Source organism: Chiroxiphia lanceolata, chromosome 11, assembly GCF_009829145.1.
Source record: "Chiroxiphia lanceolata isolate bChiLan1 chromosome 11, bChiLan1.pri, whole genome shotgun sequence".
Classification (NCBI taxonomy): Eukaryota; Metazoa; Chordata; class Aves; order Passeriformes; family Pipridae; genus Chiroxiphia; species Chiroxiphia lanceolata.
Window position 1 is genome coordinate 9,545,436 of NC_045647.1, and position 22,316 is coordinate 9,567,751.

Here is a 22,316-nt window from a genome sequence, read left to right on the forward strand (position 1 = left end):
GAGGGGGGCTCAGAAGCAATCCACGAAGCACTTGAAGGTGAGTCGGAAGAACCTCATTGAGGGCGGCGGGGCGCGGCGGGGCGGGCCGGGCCGGGCGGGCGGCTCAGAGCCGGGCTGCGGGGCCGGCGCCGCGCGGCCGCTCCGGGGCTCTCTGCGCCGCGGCACCGGGCGGCGGCGGAGGCAGCGACCGGCCGCACCGCCCCCCGAGCCCCATTGGCCGCGCCAACCGCCCGCGGCTTGACGGGACTTGCAGTCCCGACGCTCTGGCACCGGCACGGGGGCGAGGCGGGGGGCGCCGGGGGACAGAGCACAGCCGAGTGGACACCGGGCACTAGGGACAGCGACGGACAGAGTGGCAACGGGGGACAGGGGGACTAGGGAGAGCGGGGAACACCAGGGAGCGGGGCGCTAGGGACAGCAAGCAATAAGGCACACCAGGGGACACCAGGGAGGGGGGCACAAGGGACAGCAGGCGACAAGACACTGTGCGGGGACGAACAGGAGACGGAGCACTTCAGTGCACACCAGGACTTGCAAGTCCCACCACACCAGCACCAGGACACAGCAGAGGACACCAGGCACTAAGGTGGCAAGATCACACCGGGGACACGAGACAACAGGGTGCAGTCAGTGGCAGAGCGTAAGGAGAGGCAGCAGGCACCAGAGGACACTGTGTCCCTCCACTGCTGTAGAGTGCAGCCGGCAGTGGAGGGCACCAAGAAACACTGGTCCCTGTGGGACATTAGGGGACTGCGACCACCAAGTCACACCAAGGGATACAGAGCACAAGGGCACCTGGAGCAGGAGGCTGCTGGGTAGCCAGCAGCACACTGGGGCCGTGGTGCCCTGGTGGGGGGGAAGGGGGCCTTGCCAGGGACCAGAGGTCCCAGAGGACAGCAGGCAGCAGAGGCGAGTGGAATTCAGTGAGTTTAATGAGCGCAGGACAAACCCTGACCTCCCCCCGTCCCCCCACCCCCCAGTGCCTGGCCCGGCCCGCACCCCCGGGGCAGGCACCCCATGACACCCTAGTCGACTTCTTCCATGCTGCTGTAGGAGGGGGCCGGGCGCTCGGCGGGGCTGGCGAAGCGCTCGGGAAGGCCTTCCGCAGCCAGCGGCGGGGCTCCTTCGGGGGCCAGGCCAGATCCGAACGGCACCGGGGGCAGTCCCTGCAAGCAGAAGGGGAGCATGAGAGGGAGACGACCAGGGCATGAGAGGGAGACTTGCACCCTGCCCACCCACCTCCCTCCCTGCTCTGGGGGGGCTGGAGGGGTGCCTGGGGGGACACAGCCCCTTGGGGTAGAGACCCCATGCAGCATGTGCAGCCCCAGGGTTGGGAGAGCAGCAGCTCCCTCACAGCAGGGCAGGGGGGAGCAGCACGCCCAGGGCCCCCGGAGGCAACCCCAACCTGCCCGCTCGAGGAGAGCCAGGCCACAGCACACTCCTGCCCCGGGGCTGCTGTAGCCAGTGCCGGTTGGAGGAGAGCCCCACAGCTCAGCACAGGCAGCAGCGAGGGGACACAGGCAGGCTGCCAGCACCTGCTGGGGGCCCGAGGAACAGCGCAGGACCAGAAGGGATTTCCAGGGCTGAGAGCACCTTTTCGGGCCTTGCCAGGGGCCACCCACCGCCGGTGAGGGCAGGCAGGTGCAGGCAGCAGCTTGTGGGCCCCAACCCCGCGGCGCCAGCGCCAGCTGGAGCAGAGGTCAGCCCACCGGCGCCGGGCACTGACTCAGCCCCACGAGGCCAGCACCGTGGGCGAGCGAGGGAAGCCGCCGAGACCCAGGGCTGCAGACAATGAGGCGACTGTTCCAGGACAGGAACCTCATGACCACGGCACAGCCCTGCCGGGGCTCCCTGGCTGGGACCTGCTTGGGCGGGGAATAAACCACGGCACATGTGGAGGAGGGGTGTGGGACAGAGGTGGGGGGGGTTCGGCTCAAGCCCCAACCTAAAATGCAGGTGAAACCCTTCCCTGCCAAGCATCCTTCCCAAGCCAGCCAAGGGCACTGCCAGCAGGACAGTAGCAGAGACGGAAAAGAAAGTCACAGGGCTCTGAAGTCACCTTGCACACCCAAATATGCCAGAGCTGTCTGAGCCACGCTGAGCCAAGGGCAACATGTCTCAATGTCAGACACCACTGAAGCTGCAGCCTGTGCTCCAGTCCCAGGGGAGTGCCTGCTGCCGGCCCCGCTGGGCACGCCCATGCCCCGCACGTGTCCCACAGGGCTACCGCCCCACAGCTGGGACCAGAGCCCAGCTTGTGCCTCATGGCACTGGCAGGCAGAGCTTTCCCTTGAGCTCGCTGCCACACAGGGTGCACCAGGCACCCAGCAGAGCACAAGGAACAGTCCTGGTGCCAGCTGGGCCACAGAGTGGCCTCAGGTGACCCCAGTGCAGGGTCCCTGCCTCTGTGTGAAAGTTCCAACACACAGGACAGGGATGCTGCATCTCTTTGGAAAACCTGGCTTTATTAATGCACTGAGATCCTACCTGTGCTCCCCGACCCCACGCCTCTCCCGTAGCATGGGCAGCCAGTCCCCTCACAAATGAGGGGCTGCACCACACTCCTCTGGCAGAGACCAACATCCCCAAATGCTGACAGTCCACAGCCCCAAGGACTAGTGGGAGCCAACAGCCCAGAGGCAGGTGCTCACCATGGGCACCCCAGTCCAGATTGCCAGGCTCCCTCCCCAGCAGCCATCCAGGGCTGAGCGGGGAAGCACACAAGCCCTCAGTGACAAGCCCATTCAGCCCCAGCACAGGAGTGCAGTGCACACAACTCCTGGTGCACAGGCAGCTGGCATCAGAAGGCTCAGCGGGAAGCTGGCAGGACAGACTGGGCTGGCCAAGGAGCCACGGGTCGCGCCAGCCCAGAGGGAACTCTAGACTCCTGCAGCAGCACAGTTGAGAGGGGCGACCAGCCAGGACCCATGTCAGGGCATCCTGCCCTTGCTGCAGCCTCTCGTCAGGTCTCCAGTTCGTTCTTGGGAGCCAAGCAGAGATAGTCGATGTGCCCATGGGCCTCCCAGGTCCCAGCTGCGCTGCAGCAGCAATGTCCCTTCCTGTGCAGCAGGTAGCCATGAGGTCTGCCCCATTCTCAGTAAGGGAGGGCAGAGGAGCTCCTGGTTCTGGGCTGCGCCTTGGCAAGGCAGTAGGCTGGCCACACAGTCCTGCCAGCTGGCACAGGAGATGTCAGAGCAGACAGGCAGGAGCCGACGGCCCCATGCTTCCCTTGGCGAGTCCTTCACGGAGGTTTCTGTCCTGCTGCCCGATGTCTTGGTCGCGTAGCCCTGGCGGCCCTGCTCCCGCAGCTGGCCATGCGCCTGTGCCTATCTCCAGCGGGGCTGGTAAATGAGTGGGTAGAAGACATTCAGGAAGAGAGCCACAATTGCGGCCGTGGTGGCCAGGACAAAGTATCTGACGCAGCCTTCATCAGGGTGCTGGGGGGTGCCTGGACTTCGCTTCTGGCCACGGGGCCTCCAGGAGTTTCTTGAAGGCCTTTGGGGCGCCTCAAGCTGCAGCTCTTGTTCTTCAGCCTCCAGTTCCTGCCAGATCAGAGAAGCCTGCGATGTGGAAACCTGCGTCAGCACTTGGAGAACACAATGGGCAACACCCCTCTCCATCCCCCGGGGCAGGCGGCTGCCTGCAAGCCCAGCCCCGTGCCCAGCCAGCCCGCCTCCCCATGCAGCACCGTCGCGGTCACGCCCGCCCCCGCGGCTCTTCAGGGTCTCCGGTGTGTGGTGCTCTGGTGGGTGGCTCTGCAGGAGGGAGCATGGGCAGCTGCCGGGCAGGGTCTTCATGGGACTGCAGGGAATGAAGCAGGCAGCTGGATCCCGGTGGAGCAGATGCACTGGTGTTGGTGGGTCCAGGTGGCAAGGGAGCAGGCAGCAGCCAATCACAGCCCAGCTTCTGTGATCCCAACAGGATCTTTCGGATGACAGCCAATCCAGAGCCAGCTGGGGCAGCAGGAGCAGGAGGTGCAGTCACAGCACAGCCAGTCACAGCTCTGCTTTGGTGGGTGGGAATGCTCCGACAACCAACTGCAGCCCAGCTTCCAGGAGGATTATCCACAGGCAGCCAGTCACAGCTTGGCCCTTCATGTCGGTGATCGTGATCATGCAGAGCAGCCAGTCGGGGTGCAGGTCTTTGGAGGGCACCCTGTGCCTGGGAGGGTCCAGGTGGTCCAAGGTGCTCTGGGACCTGCTGAGCCCCGGTGGGATCGAATGCATCCCATCGCTGCAGGGGATCCAGCCCTGCCAGGGGCCCACTACCACGAGGGGACCCGATGAGCCCCAGTGCCATAGGGCCTCACTGCCAGCTGGGCCCCTGAAGGCTCCCACTGCTGGTGTGTGAGGAGCAGCACAGCTCTCCTGTTGCTCAGGCCGCCCCCAGCGAGTGTTGCTGCTCCAGGACATGTGCAGTCCCCCAGGACAAGAACAGCCCAGGCAGGTGAACACCAACATGCCAGACAGCCTCCCCGGCCTCAGGGATGGGCAGCTCCTGTCCCCAGATGGCAGAGCCAAAATGCCTAACCACCACCGGGTCAAGGGCTGCACGAGCCAGACAGACAGGGAGGCCAGGCCAGAAGGGCCCCTCAGGGCACACACGTGCAGTCATGCCAGAGATGAGCTGAGCATTGTCCTCAGATCCTGTGGGGCCACAGGAGTGCGGAGCACAGAGGGAAAGTCTGCAGCACAACGATGCAGGGGGACTGCCCAGGTGGGCATTGTACTGTGCCCCAGCCTGGGCCTTTCTTTGACATTCAAACAAAGATCAGCCCAACCATTCCCTGCCACTGCACGCTGAGAGCACCCTGCCATCTGGCCCAGCCCTGCTCCCTTCATCCTCCCCTCCCTCCCAGGCCACCCAACAACAGTTTCTCCAGCAGGTTTCTCTCCAGCACCCTGTGAAGGCTGCCAGGCCTCTGGCTCAGCACTGGTATTTGCCTTTTTTGCACCTAGCTTGGCCCCGAGCTGGGCCCCAGCAGAAAGTGTCCCCCGCTCTGCCTCAGAAGTGGCTGCAGAGGGCAGGTTCTCACTGCTCCCTGGCACAGCCAGCACTTAATGCACTGCTCACAACCCTCCTTCAGTGCAGACCCTGTCGAGGCTGAGCCCTTTCTGCCTCTTCCAATGCCCTCCCCGCAGCGCTTCCCACTCTGATGACGGGAACCAGCTCTCTCGTGATCTCTCAGGACAGGGACTGTACCAAGCTCAAGTGACAATAAGGCAAGACAGGCTCCAATGCCTGGCTGGTGCAAGCTCTTTGGTACCAAACGGGTGCAGGCACTGCACCACAGCTGTGCCAAGGTTCCATGGGTGTGGACAGAGACGGGCCAGGCCCTGCACATGGGCACCTGGGCACGTTTCAAGGCTCTGTAGCTCAAACAGTGTTGAAAGGGACACGAGTGCTCACCTGGCTGGCAGCAGCTTCGGCAGAGGGGGTGCGCTCAGTGCGATGGTCTGAGGGGTGCCCTGGCAGGGGTCTCTCCACGGGAGAGTTCCTCCGGCGGTAGAAGAGAACATATGCGTATCTGGTCACCACCTGGCTCTCATCCACGGTGGTGACTGTGCTGTCGTCAAAGAGCCGCCAGCCTGAGAGGAGAGAAGGGTTAATCCAACAGAGAGGTCATACCTGCAGCAGCAGGGGAGTGGAAAGGGTGGCAGATCCTCACCTACGTCGCTGCGCTGGCTGTTCTTGTCGTTGGGCAGGCGGGCGTACGCCGTGTAGTGCCCCCCAATCATGCCTCCGTAGTGGTTGATCACAGCGTACAGGTCATACATAGGCAGCTGCTGCTCACCCTTCCGGCCGATGCAGAACTTGCTCAGGTCTAGGCTCCTGAGGAGAGACACAGGGACAGTCAGGGGTAATCAGTGTTAGGCAGGGAGAGGCCATGCTGCAGGTCAGCACAGGCAGCGGCCACGTCATCCCCCAGGCTCTCACCGGACAGGGAAGTCCACCATGTCATTGATCTTGTCCCTCCAAATAAAGCTGCGGAAGGAGAAGCGCTTGAGCTGGATGATGAGGACGTTGGGCAGCCGCCACAGCATCAGCTGCTTGGAGGCCTCGCGGTGCTGCTTGCACTTGGGGCAGTACCTGAAGGAAGAGTGTGCTCGTTACTGGCATGGGGAGAGCCTCAGGCCTCACAGCACAGCCCAGCCCCAGGGTCCCCACATGTGGGACTGGCAGAGGGGATGCAGGAGGGCTCAGCCTTCTCCATCAAGGGCAGGCCAGCACAGTCCTGCAGAGAGCTGGCACTGCTCCCTGTTGGCTTACGGCTGCCCTCCCCAGCGCACAGGGAAGGCCAGCCCAGCGCTCCTGGCTGCCAGAAGAAACAGTAGGCAGGCCCAAGCAGCTCCTAGGAAACCCCCGTTGCTGCCTGGGCCTGTGGGCTGGAACCCACCCTGATGCCTTCCTCACCACGCTTCCTCTGGGGCCAGGACTTCGGGCTTGGTGAAGAGATTGAGGCACTGCTCCAGGGTGAAGTGACCAGCCCGGGCTGCTTCACTGGCTGAGCCTGGGTCCTCCACACACTCCAACTCCTTGGATTCCACCAACACAAACTCCTTCAGGCGCTCATTGTTCTTCCACACCAGGGCGAGGGAGCAGTTGTCTGTCAGCTCCAGGGGTGTGTCACCTGTGAAGGGGCACAGACCTCACACACTTGGCCCTACCAGGCTGGATCAGGCACCCTTGCTGGGGCTCGGAGCAGTCTTGTCCATCCCAGCTCGATACAGAGATCACACAGTGTTCCCAGACAGGTAGGTGTCTCCCAGCCAGGTTCACCATGCCAGGGCAGCAGAACCCCTTGGCCAGCAGGGCACAAAGCTGGCACAGCCCATCTCATCAACAGCACTCACACAGCCAGCACTGGGTGTGGGCATCCCACTCAGACAAGAGGTGACCCAGAGATCACAGACCCCCTGCGGATACAGGTGGTTGGAAGGAATTGACCTATTTGCTGAGGAAAGCAGGAATGTCATGCCCAAGAAGAGCTTCCAGGCAGAGGCTGTGTGCAGCAGAGCCCTTCCCTCCCCTGTGTCAGATGCAGCTTTCACTGTCCAATCTGGGCCACCATCACATCTGCATTCACCTTGTGCCAGGGAGGCTGTGGAACCCTGGCCAGGCAGATCCACCAGCCTGCCAGAGGCTATAAGGGATGAAGGTGGTGGTTTCCAGGGCTCACCTTTATCTTCCAGTTTGTATTCTCGGTTGGCAGCATCGATCTTATTGATGTAGAACTGTGTGGCGCGGGCACTCAGCGAGTCTGAAGTGTGCTGGTACCCAGGGATGGCAGCTGTGAACAGGCAGGGACAGATCTGTGGCGGCACTGCCTGTCTGCCCTGCGTAGGGGCCAAGAATTTGCAGTGCCCCCACCCCCACCTCACATGCTACGGCCTTGAAGGGACACAACCACGTGCCCCGTGTCCTTGACTATTTTTAGCAGGCGCCTGCCCCTGGCAAGCTGTGCTCCTCTGCCTGCCTTGCCCCTTCACTGCACATTGCTGCCATCCTGAGATGAGTGTCTGGAAACGTGACAGCCAGGCAGCCGAGAGCGAGAGGCTGGTCCCATGCAGCTGAGTCAGAGCGAGGGAAGTGCTTTGCTCACAGCCCCCGGGGGCTCACAGCCCGCACCAGCTCTGCCCTGCTCCCACGGGACTCAAGATTTCTGCCAGCCCCTGCCTTCCCACCCCTCCCACAGCAACACAGTGCTCCAGCCTCTCTCCTCATCAGGTCTCTGCTCTACTCCCTGCACCTTGCCAGGGCAAGGCAGAGCGTGGGCAGGAAGGCATTTCAGGTGAGGCAACACTGCCAAAAGACAGCTCCCACGGCCTCATTTGTGTCCCCAGGAGCCTCCAGAGCAAGCTCTCAAGAGGAGAACACATGCTGTGGTGGGAGGTCACCCCAAGGAGGGAGAATTGCCTGGACTCCTGACACAGACACAGTTAGCACTGCAGCACCTCTTACCTTCTGGCTTGACGGCTCTCTCATAGGATGGTTCCTTCTCACAACAGCTGTCACCCTGTGACTCCATGTGCTCAGAGAAGCCCGAATCCAAGCTCAGCAGGGAACTCCTGGCTGTCAGAACCTTGCTCCGGACAGTGCCAGTGTCCCCCATCTCTGGGTGTAGCTCAGGCACAGCTGGCGAGAGTGGGGGCTCCTGCAGGAGGCTGGAAGCCCTGTCCCCCTCCCCCAGCTCAGAGGCAGAGGTGGCTGCTGCACAGCTGCTCTTGGCCAGGGGCTCCAGTTTGTCCGAGTGCACAGGCTGCAGCCCCTGCTCCGGTGACATCCGTCCTAGCTGGAATGGAGGCTGGAACACGCTGACCGAGTACCTGGGCAAGGAGGTGGGAGTTAGAGCTGGCCAGGCACAGGGCTGAGCTCAGCTCCAGGGCAGAAGCACCTTCCTACCCTCGACTCTCACCTTGCATAGCCCTCCAGCAGCTGGGCCAGGCGGGCGTAGGTGAGGCGGGACTCCGGCACGCTGATGAGGAAGGGGAAACCGATGTTCTCGGGGCGGCACGAAGCCTTGTGGTCTGGCCAGTGTGTTTTCTGACATGCCCTGTAACACGTACGGCCCCTGCTGAACCCAGCAGCCATGACCAACCTGGGCAGGAGCAGCATAGGGCCAAAAGGGGTGCGCTAGGGATAAGGGGATCACCGCAAGCCCACCTGGTTCCCTCCCAAAGGCCAGACCCATCCCACCTTCCCCCATTAGGCCACGTTCTACCATTCAGCCTTTCAGAGCAGGAGACCCTCCCCCCTGCCAGGCACCAAGCCAACTCACACATTGCAGTAACCGACTCGATAGCACCTCGTGCAGCGCCTGAGTTTCTCATCCTCTGGCAGCTGCTTCTTCTGGCAGGCCGCACACTTGGCGACGGGACCGCTGGGCACCTGTGGACGCTGCAGGAGAAAGGACCCATTGGACAGGGAAGGGCATCAGGGCAGGACAAGGCAGCCTCAGTGGGCATCCATTCTTGCTGCAGCTAGTCACCCTTGTGTGCAGCTCTGCCCTTCTGGCTCAGTCCCACTTGTGGTTCAGCCTCCCTGCACACCTTCCAGAAGTCCCAATATCCCCTCTTACCTGCTGGACCTGAAGCTCCACCACCCGCTCCTTGGCCAGCTCTGGGGACAGCACCTCGAAGCAGAGCAGCAGGTCTGTCGGCAAGACCATGTCTAGCGAGTTGGACGGCAGGAACATGCGGTGGAAGTGATTCTTGATCACCTGCCAGGAAAGCAGTGGAGCGTGGCTGTGTGAGGGCTGCCCCACACATCCCCTCCTCAGACAGCCACAGACCTCAGCCCCACAGTGAGCTGTGGGAACAGCAGCAGCTCAGGGATGCTGTCCTCAGCTCACCATCTCACCAGGGAAAGAGGGACATCCTGGGCCCTACTGCAGTTGACCAGCCCTCTGGAGCAGGGATCTGCCTGGCAGCACCCTGCCCATGACACTGCCACCCATGGACAAAATCCATCCCACAGACATGTTGGATATAGGCAAGTGACTGTCAGTGGCCATACTCCCTGCAGGGCTGTGGGAGCCAGGACACCCACAAGAGCAGCCCATGGCTCACTCCCATGCTTAAGCACTCTCCCCAGCTTAAGCACTCTCACCTCTGCCAGGCGCAGGTTCTCTGGTTTCACACGCACACTGTGGGCCACTGACTCGAGCACCTCCATGGCACTGGAGTTCTCCTTGCTGATACTCACGAGGAACTGCCACCAAGAAAGTGCCACATCAGTCACACCACACCAAGGCATGTGGGCCCTTACTTAACACAAGGCTTAGCCTGTTGGCACAAGACCAGCTGGCCAGGGCACCTCCAGGAGCCCTCTCAGGCTCCATCCCCAGGGTAGGTGGTGTCCTTTACCTTGATGGGCTTCTTGTGTGGCTCTTTTGCAAAGTAGTAGACAGTCAGCACCTTTTGCTTCTGTGGGAGAGGCACGGGGAGGTACAGGAAGGGGTCAAAGGTGATAGACACCTGCAGATGCAAAAGCACACTCAGTTTTGGGAAGTGCTTGTGGCTGAGGTCAGCGGGGCAGCACATCTAGTGGATCTGAGATCCAGCCTTGCCCTGTGCGCTCTGAGGGTCAGGAGCCTGCTGCTGGTACAGCATGGACAGAGACAGAACATCTGGAGCTGCCCTACCTTGGAACATACTGGGCACACCAGCTTGGATTTGTACTGGCCCTGGAAGAGGTCTACTATAAACGAGTCGTTCCTCATCTTGTGTCGCTGCCAAGCCTCCTCAGCTACCACCTGTGGGGAAAAAGGGCTCAGCACCTCGATAAACCACCCAGGCTGCTCTCCCAGTGACTTTGGGGAGGGACAATCTCACCTCATCAGGCCTCCCATCCGAGTCCACAGTCTCTGTGTAGGGTTTGTTCTGGATGCGATTGAGGTCCTCGTGCAGGCCATCAAGCAGGAAGGCCATGAACTCCTGAGCATCGTGCTGGGCATAGCCAGTGAACTGGCTGGCCTTGCTGGCCACAATTGCCTGCAGGGAGCACAGCAGTCAGGGTTGGCCAGCAGCCCCCCGGCAGCACTGCCTGCCCCATGCACAAACCCTGGCTGCACCCACCCAACTCTCTGTGGCACTAGCAGGGCAGGCAGGTGCCCACACAGGAGTTCTGGGGACTCACAGCAGCTGCGGAGTGCCAGTGCCAGCAGCCCTACCTTCAGTTTGGAGGGCTGGAAGGCATGGTGTGTGCCCTTCCACAGCGCCCGAAGCAGCATGGCAAAGCCGATGGCCAGGCGTCCCCCCGTCCCCAGAGGGTTGTTGTAGTTGATTTCCGACTCAAAGGACCGATCTGTAAGAGATGCAGGAGTGAGGGTGCACCATTTGAGTGGCCAGGCCCTGCCGGGCTCCCGACGTGGGCTCACCATGGAAGTAGTCACGCAGCTCCCGGGTGTTGGACAGGGACTGGATGACACTGTTCATGAAGCAGGTGTTGCCCAGGTTCACCAGCCCTGTGAAGCCAGGCAGGCAGACCTTCTTCTTCTCATCCTCATCCTCATCATCCTCCACACTCTCGGCACTCACCGGGCTGTGTGTCATCGGTGGCACCATGCACGTTGGTTTAGGCTGCCAAACAGAGGTAGGTGTCAGGGTGATGTGCTCAGGGGGTCTCTCTGGGAACACCACAGGAACCCAAAAGCCCAAGAAACCCCTCAGAAGGGGCTGGAGCCATCACAATATCTCCCACCAGGACTGGGACAGACAGGCCAACTGCTGCCCCTAATCCTGCCATCTATGACTGAGGAGTGCCACCTCCTCCTCCAGGAATACTTTGCCAGTCTCCAGAGCGACACTGTGGAGGCGGGATCCCTCTTTTCTCCACCCAGGTCAGATCCAGTGTGGCCCCACTCACCGATGGGATGTGTGGCTCTTGCTTCACTGCCACGTGCTCTGGGGCTGTACGGGCTGCCACACCATCCAGACCCCCATCTTCCACACGTGGCTTCTCTTTGTCACTGGTTCGGGCCTCCTCCTTGCTGGACAGGGGGTGTTGGTTACTGCCTGGAGGGTTCTTATCCAGAGGGGTAGGGCCTGTAGGCATGGCAACCTTTGCACCACCCACTGCACCTTAAAAAGGGGGAAGGGTGGGCCTGTGGTTAGCAGCACCTCGCGCTGCCCACGGCGGAGCTGAGCTGCTCAGTCCATGCTCACACACAGGCTCTCTCCTACCCCTCTATCCCATGAGCAAGGGGAACAGCAGTGCCCTTCCCCTATCACTGGGCTTCCCTGCCCCACACCCCTCCTACCTGCACCCGTTCAGCCCCTCTCCTTCCCCACAGCCCCATGCTGGAGGATCCACCACCAACCGGCAGCTGCCAGTGGTGAGGAGAGCCCGTGCCCCACTGGGGTGGCAGGCAGGACAAGGCAGGGTGCAGACCTCGTGTGGCTGGAGCCTCCAGCCCCCCCCAGCGCTGGCTCTGGCGTTTCTTCAGGCAGACATCGATGCGAGACACTGTGAAGTTGTATGTGCACTGATCCGGCTCAATAAGATTCCTGCAAGACACGCAGCAAGTCAGGGATGCCCCAGATCCCACAGCACCCTCAGACATACCAAAGCCTTTGCAAGGCAAAGCCATGGCCTCCAGGCAGTAGGGACACTGCTAGCACTGATCCTGAGGCAGCCCTGGCAAAGCAGGGTGGAAACCCTTGAGCCTGGCCTCACTGAGCACACAGAGGGCCCCTTGCCTGACATGCCCCCTCCTGCTGCACATACAGCACAGAGCACACACTGGCTGGTATGGCTCTGTCCCCAAGAACTCTAGAACATGTTGGGAGGGAACTGCAGGCAAGGAGACACTAGGATTTCCTTCCCTTCCTTGCCTTTGAGCCAGCACACAGCCAAGGCAATCCAGACTTGGGGCACTAGTGCAACACGGTGTAAGGGAAACGCCCAGGTGCAGAAACAAGCATTGACTGCACAGAGCCACCATCTGGGACTGGCTCCTGTTCCAGCTCTGCACTCTCAGCTCCCTCACCCTGGTGTGGATTAGAAGGACAGGAACCATACCTGAGCTTCACCTGCCACCGGAACACTGTATGGGGCCCACAGCCAGGATGGAGACGAAGGAAGTTTGTGTCACTGCGGAGAAATTGGAAGTGAGCAGAGGTGAACAAATAAGTAGCCAGCTGCAACCAGGAGATCTGCAGCAGCCTGGCATTATCCCGAGGCAAACTTGTACCTCGTCTGGAACACCAGTGTGAAGTCTTGTTCCCGGAAAAACACTTTGGATGTCTCCTTGTGGATCTCCTTCACATAGACGTGCACCACCACCAGATCATTGCCCTTCTCATATGAGTCATTCTTGACAAAGGACAGGCTCACAAAAGGCTCTGGCTCTAATCAAGGAAAGTCAGGGAGAGAGATGTTACCTTCCTCGCATGCTGAGACAGTGCTGCAAGCTGACCCAGGAGAGGTCCTGAGCAGATGTACCTTCCTGACCAGGCTCACTCCATGGGCTCTGGCCACTCACCATCAGCTGCTGCTTCCAGAGCCACATCGTCCTTGGACCAATCCCTCTTCTCACCATCTCTGCCCAGGGGAGGGGAGGCCACTGGGACGGCCTTAGAGCTCTCTCCCAGGACAGGTGTGCAGTCCCGGCTCCGCAAGGCCTCAGCAGGGCTGCCTGGCTGCAGGACTCTCTTCTCCACATAGGTAGCAACATGGTGGGGGAACACCTCTGTGGTAGCCGCAAGAGGTGGCATCTCCACTGGAACAGTCTCCTTGGCCAAAGCCACAGCCTTTCAATATAGAAGGACACAGTGAAACACGACACCATCACCCCTGAGCTGCCCTGGCCCACCCGCCTTGGCTCCTGCTAGCCAGGCAGGCACAGCTCCACACTGCCCACTCCCCCCCCACATCCCGCACCCAGCTCAGTCCCATTAGCACCACAGCTCAGTGACTGCAGGGCCCTCACTTTGCCCTCTCCACCACAGCCAGTTCCTCACATCAGCCCTCAAAACCCATCTCAGTGGCAGGGACAGGTCCTGCATCCCTTGTACAGGGGCAAAGGGAGCAGGGGTGCCCCATTCTGTCAGGTCCTCAGGTACCTTTTCCAGTGGCAGTGCAATGTCCGCCAGGGCCGTGGGCGCATCGACCTGGCTGGCTCTGCCGTTGCGGCGGCTCCCGGCCCTCCCGCTGTGCCCTTTGCTGGGCTCTGTGCTCCCGGTGACTCTGGCATTCGGCTCCTCCTCCGTGGGAGCTACTTTGAGGTATACTGCCCGCTTGGCACTGGGGCCACTCTGTGTCCCTGGGCTGGCTGGGCTTTTTCCTCCCAGGGCCTCGCTTCTTCCCGGAGCACGCTTGGGGTTGGAGGGCTCCCGCCGGGATCTTGGTGGCTCTGTGCCTTCAGCTCTCGGCTCTTCAGAGATCAGCTCTGCAGAAGCAGCCTTCTCTTTCCCATTCTCCCAGCACGTGGCCCCTTTGGCCAGCTCTTTGGATCCGTCTTTCCTTCTTTTCTGTAAAAAGCCATGCAGCACAGTGGGAAGGTATTTAAGTAGCAGCACCTTTCAGGCTCTCTGCCAGCCCCTCACCCTCACTCTCCCTTCCCAGAGTGCACCAGGACTCTGCTCCAGAACCTGGACACTATGTGGCAAGCAGAAACAGGAGCACAAAGACACAGCCCTCCCTGGGACAAAGGAAGCTGGCTCATGCAATCTGTGGATGCAAGATGTGCCCCACATTCCCCCTGGGTGGCTCAAGAGCAGGGAGCTCAGCGCTCACCCGAGCTGCCCAGCGCTCCATAAGCTCCCTGAAAAGGTACATCATCCCCTCCTCACCAGAAGCGAAGACCAGGTATGGAGTGGGATCTTCTTCTGAAGCACAAGCTGTAGAAAATTGCCCTTCTTGCACTGGAGCTTGCTGCAGGAACCCTCAATCTCCTCGTAGAATTGACAGCTCCACTGGCGCCCATCTGTAAACAGAGGGGAATGGGTACCTCAGGCAGTGCTCCAGGCAGCTGTCACCTAACCCACAGCCCCCTTTCACCTGCCCCCAGGAAGAAGGAAGCACTCATTCAGAGCCAAGAAGGCTGCAGGCAAGCTGCCACCATACTCCAGGAGCCTTCTAGGGCTCCAGCCAGCTTCCCTGAATTTGCTTTGTACATCTGGCTGGCCTCCTTCCCAGAGGGAAGGCCCTGTGCCTCCCTGCCCTCAGGGGCACAGTTGCTTTTCCGAAGGATACCTTGGGGCTGATTCATTCATCCCAGCAAGCAGGGGACAAAGACACACCAGTGCAGCAGTGGGCACTTGTTCCCTTGGCACTGAGGGCAGCTCCTGCCCTCCTCAGCTCTAGAATGCTCTCCTATGGGCCCTGTCTGCTGGCTGAGGCTGTGCCAGATGACAGCAGGGCATTGCCTCTGGTGGAAAGGTTTGATGCCTGCCTGGATCAACCCCGTGCTTGGCCCAGAGCTGTGCCAAGTCCCAATGGAGAAATGCCTGCAGCAGTCGCTCCATTCCCATACCTGGTAGTTTGAGCACACAGCCTGTGTCGGAGAAATCAGCATCTACATCCTCCACCTTCAGAGCTCCACTGCCCAAGTTCAGCTTGACAATGATCTCATCGGCATTCTGTTTCCAGTCCAGTAGCAGCTCTAGGAAGAGGGAGGGAAGTGTCACCCACTTGCTGGGGCATGAGCCTGAAGTGCCCACTCCTTGGCTGGGGAATGCAGGCCTGAACACACGCTCAGTTAAGGAGGTCAGCACAGAGAACACAGATCATGCCGATTAAACGGGACCTGCCCTCGTCAGACAGGCCACAAACAAGAGCACGTGTTGTGGCAGGGCAGGTGAATCCCAGCGGGAACTGGAGATCAAAAAGACAGCCCTGCTCCCAGCATTGCCACATGCAGCAGTGGCAGCTGGGAAGAAGGGGTGGCTCCTGCCAACGACAAAGCAATTACTGCTTTCTCAAGGAACGAGGAAGCCACAGAATTACTCTGGGGGATTCAAAGTGGACTCTGACCACAATCAGAAATTGCCACTTCCCCTTTGCGTATGCAAACCAAGCAGGCCAGCTGCAACCACCAAAGCACTGTACTCCTGTCAGGTGAGCATGGCTAACACAACTGAAACACGGGCAGGCCGGCCAGCCGGGCAAGTACACTGCACCTGGGGAGACAACAGTGCAGCAGTGACACCCTGATGCAGGTAGAACTTCCACTGTGTGACTGTCAGGCTCCTGGTCTGGCCTTGTGATGCCCTGAAGTCATCAAGACAAAAAAAGGTGATTTCAATCACCTTGATTTCATGCAGTTTCGGTCTACCTTCTGTGGCACGAGAATGGTCTACTTTGGCCTCAAAGCAGGCTGGACTGAGACAGAAACCAGCTAACCCTGCCCACAGGGTGACATGGCTTGGGATCTTCCCAGCCCAGCACAATGTCCTGCTCAGAAACAAACAGGACAGGTGTCAGTAGCAAGGCGTCCCAGGGCTGTGCTCAGTGGTACCATGACACCTGAGCTGGAAGCAGCCTGCCTCATGCCTAGGGCCTCTTCCTTGCAGGCAGCCCTTCCCAACCACGTGCACCTTTCTCCACCCCTGGGAAGGCCACACCCTGTTAAGATAAACGCTGAGGCAAAGGAGTGCTCAGGTTAGCTCTGCTCAATGCCGGAGCATTGGACCAGGACAAGGTGAGCGCTTCAGATCCCTTGGCAAGGGCACTCCACGGCCATGCACTGACAGCTGGAGCACACCTCGACTTACCCTCCTCTGAGTCCCTCTCCTGGGCAGTCTCAGCCTGCTCGAGCTCAGGGCGAGACACTGGTGGGCGAGAAGCAGAGCGCAGGCAGGTCTGTCATTCTGTCACCTCAGAGCATGAGCCAGCATGCTGGCACCCAAAATTGTACACATCACCTTCTTCTCCCTTGAGGCCTGTGTGCAGGTCTTTTCTGCTGCTTGTTTCCCTCCACTGCTTCCTCACACTTCTCCTTCCCTAGAAGCCTGCCTGCAGTCCCAGGACAGCTGCTCTGGGCCACATCACCAGTCTAAGCAGCATCACAGTGAGAACAACACAATACTGCATCACACAGGTAGTGCTGCTTTGAGGCACATCTTAATGCGGAGCCCAGCTCAGTCCACCAGGCACCAGCCTCCAGCTGTACAGACGGGTCCTGTCTTGATCTGACAGAAAGAACCTGGTGTTTGGTTGTGCTCAAACCAACTCTGCTGTAACCAGAGAACCACGTGGCCCAGCTGCACTTTAACATTTCCATTCCTGCACAAGCTGCCAACATCCACAGCCAAAACCTTCTTCCAGATCAGACTGGGGAACCAAAACAACCTGACATCTAATCCCTGCTTCCCACAGGATAACCTCTGATACCTAGAAGTGTCTCAGGGCCTGCTCTACCCCCACAGAATAGTGAGTTCTGCCAGGTAAGAGACTCAAAGCGATAGCACCTTGCCCCGGAGCAGAGAAACAGCGGCAACAGGAGCTGTGATCTCCACCCCAGAGTGCTCAGAGAGCTATCACTGCCTCCCATGACTGGCTACAAACCAGTAGGAAACCTCTGCTGACCACCACAGCCACTGGTGCAAAGTGCCAGTGGGGCTGGCAGTGTGAGAAGCATAGTGGCAGCAGTGCCTGGGAGATCTACAGCTTGGCCCAGCTCCTCACCACCCCCACACAGAGGGGAGAGAGGCAGCAAGGCCGCCCCTGAGGAACCCTGCCATGTTCCAGGTACAGCACACCTCCCATGTGAGAGATGGCGCTGTGCTGCGCTCTGCACCATGGGATTTCCATCAGGGACTGCACCTGGCTGCTCCAGCACAGACCTCAGCAGGCGCTCGTTTACCTTGGCCTACAAAACACCCTGTGATTTTGAGGTTACAACAGTCATAACGGAGCAGGCACAGAAATCAAGCAGCTTTCCAGGGCCACAGGCACACAGCCACTCCCTGCACCTGAAGCATCATTTTTTTCATTGGCTACATGGCAGTTACAGAAGGAATTACTCTACAGCAACTATTTCACCTGAGCCGCACCCTGCCCTGACTCAGAAGCTAAAGCACTAGCCCCACCCACAGGCCCCGTACACCCAGTCCCCGCCTCACAACATCTGTCCTCGGCAAACCTATGGGAAAGAAGCAGCACTGCCTCCAGCTGCAAGAGCACCCATAGGCTTCAGTCCCATTCCCTCTGGATCAAAGCAGGTCACACCCAATCAAAAGCAGAGCCTAGAAACAACTACTAAGGCCAACTCCAGACTTTAGCTAACAAGGCCCAACCTTCCTCGCATTACTGAGGCTAAGTAGTGCCCAAAGGAAGGAGGCTACAGGTCCAGGGAGGACACTGTGTTGAAGAGGATCTCACATCACACGGGTTGCCATAAGCTGCAGGAAGTGATTAGTCAAATCTGCTTATCCTGCAGCAGATGGCTGCGAGGCTCCCAGGCTGCAGGGCCGAGACACCACGGGCCTGCTCACCACAGCGCAGCCGAGGGGCTCTCACCTTCCTTGCTTTCCTGGTTGGCTCGATCCTTCTGCTTCTTCTTGTTGGTGGCATCATCCAAGCCCCGAGACACTCTCCTCTGGCCAGGGGCATTGGTGCTGCTGGACATTTTCAGCCGTTTGGAGGACACAAACGGCCCGCCGGGGTCGGTAATGGAGTCTGGGTCAGGGGTGCGACGTTTTCTTCCTGGCCCAGCTATCTTGGCGACTCTCTGTGGTCAAACTCTCTGGCAAGGAAGTAGTGGCCTAAAGAGAGGAGAGAGCAAGCGTGGCAGCAGGAGCAGGTGGAGAAGGCCCAACAGCATCAGGATCTGCTCTTTGCCCCAGGGCCAGTGCCCTCACACAACTTTCACTGCAGTGTTTATGGGAAGCCCCACGAAGGGCTCAGTGAGGAAACCTACCTCATCACAGCTGCTACAATGCTTACAGCCAAAAGCATGGGCCTGTCAGAGCTCCCAACACACAACCAGGGGTCTTCCGTATGTGGCACGCATTAAAAACCTGGAAAGCAATTGTCATGCTCATGGCCCCCACTATAGCAACTCTGACCCAGAGGAGCTGCTGGCGCTAACAACACCCAGTGGCACAGTTGAGGGCAAGGACACGAGGAGGCCTGGATTTGGAAAACTGAGCCTCTGGGGTTAACTAGGGCAGCCTGCAACACAGCTTGGAGCGACAGCTATTTCAGTCAAACAGTGCCCCCGTGTAACAGGGCCAGAACAGGAGCCAGTAACGCCCTAAGAAGGAAGAAAGGGGAGCAGCAGGAGCAGGCCCTGGGACAGTCTCCCGTGACAGATGACAGTGAAGCTCCCTGGCAAAAGCAGGGCTCCTCCCCCCTTTGCCCACCAGCTGGGAGCTTAAACAGCATGACTGCATCTTGCATATTTATCTCTCAGCCAGTTTACAGACAGCGTCAGCGGGGCCTGGCCTGGAAACAAGACACCTCTACTCCTCGTGCCCCAGGGATAGGTCAGGCTGGGCAGGGCACGCAGGGCGCTCACCCCTGCCCCGTCAGACATGCCCTCCCTGCAAAGCCAGCTCCCCTGAGGTGTTTGGGAGCTGCTGGCCCAAGGGCTGGTCTGTTTGGCTCAGCAGTTTCACCCTCAGGTGTTCACAGCTTGGACACAGGAAAGCTGGAACAACCCACCGAAAACAGTCCCACTCGAGGTTCCTCCATGGAGGCAGTGAAAGCAGAGAGCTGGGAAGGTTTCCTCCCTCTCTGCCCCGGCTGCACGCCCTGGCAGCACTCATCAGCCTGAGGTGGTTTGCTGAGGGGAGACAGACCCAGCGGTGCGGATCGTGCCCACCCCCGGGCGCCGGCAGCCTGCCGCAGCCCCCGGTGCGCTGATTCACACACCTCCCACAGCCCGGCTCCCTCTGAGGACACAGAGCTGAGCCTCATGGCATCTTGGTCTAGCCCAGCTCCACTGAGCCTGCCTCCCTCAGTGGGAGGCAAGCCGTGCCCTGGGGAACACCCTGTTCTCCCTTCACCCGTGTACCCAGCACAGACCCCACGCTCCACACGGGCACAGGCGGAGGCAGGGGGCACATCTGAGGGAGGTGCTCGGTCAGAGGGAGGAAACTGCCAGCTCTGTGCTGTGGCCCCATCTTGCCAGGGCATTTTTGTTCTAGAAACGTTTGAGGCAACAAGTGGCCACAAATGTGGAGTTGGAGCCACAAGCTATGAGGGACCCCAGAGAGAAAAGCAGTCTTGTCCTGCCCTCAGCTCCAGCAAAGCCAGTCCCACAACAGGCACTGCACCCAAACTGCTTCACTTCGGGCCAACCTGTCCCCACAATCACAAGTGAAAAGCTGAGTGCAGCCCACGCACCGGGCACAAACTTCTGCCACCCAAAATCACCTGGAGACTGGAATGCTGAGAAGGGCCCAGCATCAGTCCCAAAGAGCTTGAAAGAGTGTGGGGGGGCAGCAGCATCACCCTCAAGCTGCTATACACACGCTGCGTCTCCCCGGGATGCAGAAGCACTTATGACTGCAGAGGAATGGGAGAGGGCCCCCATAGCAGGAAATGTGGCTGTGATTCGCCATCCTGGGCTCTGATGCCAGCTGCATGCTGCCACTCAGCTCCAGTCCCCAGTGACACCCAAACAGGTTGGCTACAGATGCTTCCTGGTGCTAAAGGTAACCTGGGCTTGGCAAACATGTGAAAGCATTTTTTGCTGTATTTCTTTTGCATCTCAGGTGAAAACCCCAGGAGGAGTGGGAGACAAGCAGCACTGACTGCTCTTTGCAGGGCCAAGCGAGGCTCCATTGCCTCCTTCCTGCACACCCAAAAGGGTGGCACAGGGTAACTGCTGGGCAGGGTGACCCCTGAGGAGAGTCCTGGACGCTGAGAAAGGACAGGCCTCTACCCAGGAAGGGGTGAGCAGGAGAGACAGGGTTGCGTGCCTGCTTGTCACTCCCCCAGGAGAAGCCTGCTGCTCTCATGCCTCACTGAATGCTCTGCTCCCTCGGGTCCTTTGCCGACAGTTATTCCTCATGGCAGGCAGGAACCAAGGAGGCTGGAGCTCTGCCCAATTCCAGCTGCCAGACTGATGGCAGCCTGGGGCCACTACAGGCACCTTGGGGTTTTGGCAGGTTATTCAGGGATTAGAACAGGTGAACGGGAGACTTTCTGCCTCTCTGCCACCAGGAAACACACATTCAGGAAGGACGTTTGTGCACAGGGGCACGGAGTTTTGGCACCACTCCTGTTGGCACACCAGGAGTCACTGCAGGGGAGGGATGGCAGAAGGCCGCCCTGGCCGGATGCCAAGTGAACCTCTGGGAAGTACCTGATGAGCTGGGCACTCCTACAAACCCTTACTCAACCCTCTGGGCCAGGGGAGCCCGGCCATGCTGCTGCTGGAGGAGGAGGTGCCTCCCTGTCCTCTGCTCTCCCTGCCTTTGCGCCAGGGCGAGCGCCGATGTGGCTGCAGGATCCAGAGATCAGCCAGAGCAAAACTGCTCTCTCCCAGGTCTTGCCCCAGATCAGCTTCCCAACCCAGCTTGTGCTGGGACTGCACAAACATTTTCACTGGCCAGAGGAGAGGGAGCAAGAGGCCAGGGAGAAGGGCCACCCCTCCTCACGGCAGCACCAGATTGTGTTGGTGTAAACACTCGGGGCAGGACAGCAGAAGGCGTACGATGAGATGCAATTTGCACCTCATGTCTGGGGCACATTTAGCACCTGGTAGGAAGAGGCTCCCTGATTCTTGCTTGCAGCACTCCCCCTGAGTGCCCAAAGGCCTTTACAGGGCTAGCTGCAGAGGTTGGCTATCCACCCAGCCTCATCTTTCCATTTACTTTTGGCTCCTCCACGTTCCAAAACAGAAACACATCCCTCGTGCATTTTTGCCACCTTCCGTTCCTTGTTCCCCTGAGGGATAGAAATCCCAAGGCTCAAACTCATCTTTTACTTCAGTTCCTTGGCGTGCCTGACACACGGGTGGAGCCAGAACGAGCACAGAGCCCCTTGGGGCAGCTCCTCCATCCGGCACTGCCACACAAAATGTTTCCAACCCGTGTGGAAATCACCATCTCCCCAACACACCGTGAGAGCAGCAAGTTCCGTGCTGCGTGGGGAGCCGGGCAGGCCCAGCTCCCCCAGTCTGGGGGATACAGAATACAAATACAGAACCACAGAATGGTTTGGGTTGGAAGAGGACCTTGAAGATCGTCTGGTTCCAACCCCCGCCGTGGGCAGCGGCAGTGATGAGAGCGGGCAGACAGCAGCCGGTAGGCGCGCGGCCTGCCCTGCGCCGCTGCCCGGCCCCAGGCACGGGGAGAGAGCACAGGACTGTGACCGGCCCGCGTGCACGGACGGGCCCGGCGCTGCCCCGGGCGGGCAGAGCACGAGGTCACGGCGGCGGCTCCTGCCCGGGGCTGCCGCGCTCGGCCTGTCCCGCCGCGCCCCGCTCCCGGCGCCCGCCGCCGCAGCTCCTGCCACCCCACGCCCCACGCCCTCCCGCCTCGGGCCCGCCCCAGGCCGCCGCCGCCCCCCGCCGCACTGGCCCCCTCGGGCCGCATCCTGGCCTCACGCCGCCCCCGGGCCCTGCCCGCCGCCGCCGCGGCCCTCACCCCGCGCCGCCCGGGCGCCGCTGGCGGCGCGCGGGCCCCTCCGCCGCCCTGGCCCGGCCGGCCCGGCCCGCCCCGCACTCACGGCCCCGCCCGCCGCTCCGGTCTGTTTGTGCCGCGCCGAAGTTCCGAGCGGGCCGACAACGGAGACAGGCCCGAGCCCGTGACGCACTTCCGGGAGCCGCCGGGCGCGCCCACGTGACGCGGGAGCGCGGCGGCAGGGGGTGCGGTCACGTGACGCGCAGTGGGGGGCGGCCGCCGGCGCGTTCCCATGGC

The 22,316-nt window shown here is 60.5% G+C and overlaps 1 protein-coding gene across 8 annotated transcripts; it reads right to left on the reverse strand.

The window, feature by feature from the left end:
* Positions 1 to 916: 916 nt before the first annotated feature.
* Positions 917 to 22,239, reverse strand: USP19 (ubiquitin specific peptidase 19). Of its 8 annotated transcripts, XM_032698854.1 has the most exons (29): positions 22,126 to 22,211; positions 19,111 to 19,231; positions 18,365 to 18,464; positions 17,965 to 18,209; positions 16,218 to 16,274; positions 14,978 to 15,106; positions 14,295 to 14,428; positions 13,566 to 13,973; positions 12,986 to 13,253; positions 12,695 to 12,851; positions 12,523 to 12,594; positions 11,893 to 12,008; positions 11,368 to 11,582; positions 10,880 to 11,081; positions 10,673 to 10,806; positions 10,335 to 10,493; positions 10,145 to 10,255; positions 9,867 to 9,977; positions 9,610 to 9,711; positions 9,080 to 9,220; positions 8,780 to 8,898; positions 8,417 to 8,554; positions 7,963 to 8,327; positions 7,181 to 7,291; positions 6,415 to 6,631; positions 5,938 to 6,090; positions 5,669 to 5,832; positions 5,410 to 5,588; positions 2,447 to 3,560 (listed from the first exon to the last, which is right to left on the reverse strand). In XM_032698854.1, the coding sequence occupies exons 4-29, from the start codon at positions 18,071 to 18,073 to the stop codon at positions 3,327 to 3,329; spliced, it is 4,305 nt and encodes a 1,434-aa protein (XP_032554745.1). In that variant the 5' UTR covers positions 18,074 to 18,209; positions 18,365 to 18,464; positions 19,111 to 19,231; positions 22,126 to 22,211; the 3' UTR covers positions 2,447 to 3,326. The 8 variants fall into 8 exon arrangements, with proteins under 8 accessions (XP_032554752.1, XP_032554751.1, XP_032554745.1 ...); XM_032698861.1 differs by lacking the exons at positions 2,447 to 3,560; positions 19,111 to 19,231 and adding an exon at positions 917 to 1,166 and having other exon boundaries at positions 11,368 to 11,576; positions 22,126 to 22,223; XM_032698860.1 differs by lacking the exons at positions 2,447 to 3,560; positions 19,111 to 19,231 and adding an exon at positions 917 to 1,166 and having other exon boundaries at positions 22,126 to 22,223.
* Positions 22,240 to 22,316: the final 77 nt, after the last annotated feature.